Source organism: Colobus angolensis, unplaced genomic scaffold (genome assembly GCF_000951035.1).
Source record: "Colobus angolensis palliatus isolate OR3802 unplaced genomic scaffold, Cang.pa_1.0 Scaffold20, whole genome shotgun sequence".
Lineage (NCBI taxonomy): Eukaryota > Metazoa > Chordata > Mammalia > Primates > Cercopithecidae > Colobus > Colobus angolensis.
Genome location: NW_012115155.1, coordinates 9,653,825 through 9,657,833, shown reverse-complemented (window position 1 = coordinate 9,657,833; position 4,009 = coordinate 9,653,825). Strand labels below are relative to the sequence as shown.

General features: G+C 45.6%; 1 protein-coding gene and 1 pseudogene across 2 annotated transcripts in view; one reads left to right on the top strand and one right to left on the bottom strand.

Moving 5' to 3' along the window:
• Window positions 1–970, top strand: part of ERCC3 (excision repair cross-complementation group 3) — a 38,744-nt gene extending 37,774 nt beyond the window's left edge. For both annotated transcript variants that reach the window (XM_011941671.1, XM_011941672.1), the window contains exon 15: window positions 535–970. In XM_011941671.1, coding sequence (XP_011797061.1) covers window positions 535–666 — 132 coding nt within the window. In that variant the 3' untranslated portion in view covers window positions 667–970. The remainder of the gene's footprint in view (window positions 1–534) is intronic.
• Window positions 971–1,648: 678 nt separating this feature from the next.
• The window catches only part of LOC105511559, an 8,231-nt pseudogene continuing 5,870 nt past the window's right edge, over window positions 1,649–4,009 (bottom strand).

Below are 4,009 nucleotides of genomic sequence, written 5' to 3'. Positions count from 1 at the left end.
AAAGAAATAGATTTTAGTATTTACTTGCCCACAAACTCATCTGTCAATTTCTGGCCATCCTCCCCTTATCCCAATATGTCATTTATTGGTTTGGGTCAAAACCTCAGTAAAGAAAGAATCAGAAAATTAAATGTCTACAGGGCCATAAAAAAAAAAAAAAAAAAACTGTTCAGAAGCTGTTGTTAAGTGAGGCAGTGTGCCTTATGGTTAAGAACAGTCTGAAGCCCGGCTACCTGGGTTCAAGCCTCATCTCCTTAAGAGCTATGTGATCTTGGCAAGGTTACTTCATCTCTCTGTGTCTCAGTTTCCTCTTCTTTAAGGTGTGGATTGTAATAGTTTTGAGGATTAGAGGAGATAATGCATGTCAAATGCTTAGAACAATGCCTGAGACACAGTAAGCGATCTGTAAACATTATTTAAGTTGATGTATTAAATTTATGTAAGTCTTATAAAATTTGCTGTGATTATAAATATTATAAAAGGAGTGTCTTTTCTTCTGGAGACTAACATGGGCTGGTCCCCTCTTCCTGGCAGGCATCTCGGCGCTTTGGCACCATGAGCTCTATGTCCGGGGCCGACGACACTGTGTACATGGAGTACCACTCATCACGGAGCAAGGCGCCCAGCAAACATGTGCACCCTCTCTTCAAGCGCTTCAGGAAATGATGCTGAGGCGGGGTACTTTGTTCAAGACCGGCGCTTGGCACCCTCGTTGGAAAGGGATTTTCAGCATAACGTTTTCCTTCCACCTCCTTGACCTTCCCTCCAGCGTTGGCCAAACTGTGCTGAGGAAACTGCCTCAAGGGCTTGGCTCTGCCTTCATGGGTCATCTAGGGTTTTATAAAGGAGGAGGAGACAATATTTTTTCAAACTTTCTGGGGAGTGGGGTCATTTCTGTATATAAAACATTTTAATATTTAAGGTGTATTTATCTTACTGTTCTGAATAAATAGAATGGACCATTGAACCACTCTTCATTGTACAAGTGTTTTTATGCTGCTTCCTGGGCATGGGTTGTTTCTGGATGACCAGCCTCCATCAAGGCCCTACTTTGTAGCCTGCACAGATGAGTAAGATGGAGCCCCTCCCCAGGGAGCTACCAGGGAGCTGTACCCTGAGATAGAAGAAGCGTCGGCAGGAAAGACCTGGGGAACAGGGAGGGTGATCCAGCTGGAGGGAAGAGCCTGCGCAGTTGACTGTGGTCCCCGCTCACAGCTTAGCCAGGTGGATTCAGACTGGGGCTTCAGCCGCACAGCTTCCTGCTCTTCTGGTGGTTACAGCTGTTCCTGCAGCCTTGTCCAAGGTAGACACCTACATCATGAAGGCCTTCCAGGTTGGCTCCTGGTGGCTCATCTCTGAAAGAGTGACTTCTTGTTTCTCCCTCAAAGTACGTTTTTAGATATTGCTGAGGGGCTAGATTCCTCTTCTAATAGCAGTTTAGTGCCCTTGGGTGTTTTAATTGCTACTTTATTTTTAATGGCTTTGGGCTTTTCTCTTCTGTTCCTGGTATGAAAGCAAAGGTGTTGAGGAAAAGACAGTCCAGGCAGGCTTGCTCGTTGGAAGGTAGGCACCCATGAGGCATATCCGCCTTGCAGAAAGACTTGTGATTCTGAGGAGGAGGCTCACTCCCTCGAACGGGAAATGGCGCTCACACTTGGGGATGAGTGTTGAAACCCTGGCCACATACGGCTCCCGAGGAGTCCCTGCCCATCCCCACAGCTCCCATCCCCACAGCTCGGCAGCAGCTTCCTGTACTCAGCTCCACCACAGGTGGGCTGCTGTCTGTGATGCAGCCACAGACTGCCTGAGGAGAAGAAAGTATTAGGTTGGTGCAAAGGTAACTGGCTTTTGCCATTACTTTTTTTTTTTTTTTTTTTGAGACAGACTCTCACTTTGTTGCCCAGGCTGGAGTGCAGTGGTGCAATTTCGGCTCACTGCAACCTCTGCCTGCCAGGTTCAAGCAATTCTCCTACCTCAGCCTCCCAAGTAGAAGGGATTACAGGCACGCACCACCATGCCCAGCTAATTTTTGTATTTTTAGTAGAGACGGGGTTTCACCATGTTGGCCAGGCTGGTCTCAAACTCCTGACCTTGTGATCCCCCTGCCTCGGACTCCCAAAATGCTGGGATTACAGGTGTGAGCCACTGCATCTGGCCACCATTACTTTTTACGGCAAAAAACAGAATTACCTTTGCACCAACCTAATACCTCTTTCATCAGGGGGCTTTGAAGCAAGAGCCACCTGCCCCACATTCCGCCTCTCTGAGCTGACCTTTTGGTGACAAACACTGTCTCATAGTCTAGTCAGCAGCTGGTGCTGCCAGGCATCTGGCCACTGTATCAGGGCAAACCCCAGGAACCAGTAACAGGGCCCTCACTAGGAGGAGAGGGCCTGAGCAGCCCCATCTGAGGTGCGCGCTTGAGCCCACAGACTCGCCTGTCATGTAACTCTGATGGGTCGGCACTCAAATGTTCAAACTTGACTGTAACCATTACTCTTTTCAGTCTCGCCTCCTGTCATGCCTTTACATTGAGATCCTCCATACTGAGCACTTCCTGTATTTTCACATTGCTGGCCCCCATTTTCTTGTCTATTGACAATGTTGAATTTTACCTGAACCCTGTGATCCTAGGAAATATACACATTTAAAGGAATCTCTTGTCCTTGGTGTTCTGGAAAATAGTTTCCTGCAGAGAACCATCCTTCCTGGTATGACTCATGAATGCTGCCCTTGAAGACCCCAGTCGAGGCCAGACACAGGCCTTCCAAATTCCCATTCTTTGCCTCATAAATTAGCTAAACTGCTTGTCCCCAGTGATCAATGGGAACAAAATGCTTGTGAACCAGACTTTTAGATTCTCTTCTACCCCTGGACCCCTGAACTTTGACTCACCCTCCCTTCCACCCCTGGAGAGAATAGACTGGACTCAGGGTAAGTCACTGATTGGATCTACTGTCCCACCATGCCACTCCCCTTCATCCCACTTCTGTCTTTTACTTGCTTCCCCTCCCTATAAAAGAAAACCCCTTTGCCTAACCCTGAGACAAACAGATCTTATGTTCAGTGCATTCTCTCTGCTGCAATAGTACGCCCCTCCCCACCACTTTGCAACAATCCTTTCAAATAAAGTCTCCCTTTACCAAGTCCAGATTTTTTCTTCTTGTTTTTCTTAACATTGTCTGTTCTGTGAACTTAAGCTCCAGATCTTTTTATTTGACGTCATGTAACAAGTTTTTATCTAAATGTCCAAATGTCTCTTGGTAATACATAAAAATACATACAATTCATTTATATATATCAGTTTTTATATAGCATTTCTCAGTCATGCAGTCATGCTAAACTCAGTTCTAGGAAATTTTTCTGTAAATTTCAAGAATAATTCAGCTAAAATCAGTGAAGATATAGAACACTTGAACAATACTATTAACCAACTGGACCTACTTGACATTTACAGAATACGCTGCCGAGTAACAGCAGTGTAAGCATTTCTTTTCAAATATACACATCACTTGCTAAGATAGAATCAATGTCAGGTCCTACAAGTCCTAATATATTGGAAAGTATTTAAGACATACAAGCCGTAATCTGTGCCCACAGTGGGATTAAGTTAAAAGTCAATAGAAAAAGAGTCTGGGAAACTCTCAAATATTTGGAAAAGGTAGTGGTTAATTTTAGGTGTCAGCTGAGTTAAGGGATGACAGCTCACTGGTTAAGCATTTTTGAGTGTGTCTGTAGGAGTGTTTCCAGGAACGAGGAGCATTTGAAGCTGTAGATTGAGTGAAGCAGATCCACCCCCACCAACGTGGGTGGGCCTCATATATCCATCAAGGGACCACCAGATAGAGCAAAAGGGTGGAGGAAGGGTGAATACGAACTGCAGAATACAATATTGATATATTAAAAAATGCAATTGGCCGGGCGTGGTGGCTCACTACACCTGTAATTCCAGCACTTTGAGAGGCCGAGGCAGGTAGATCACCTAAGGTCAGGAGTTTGAGACCAGCCC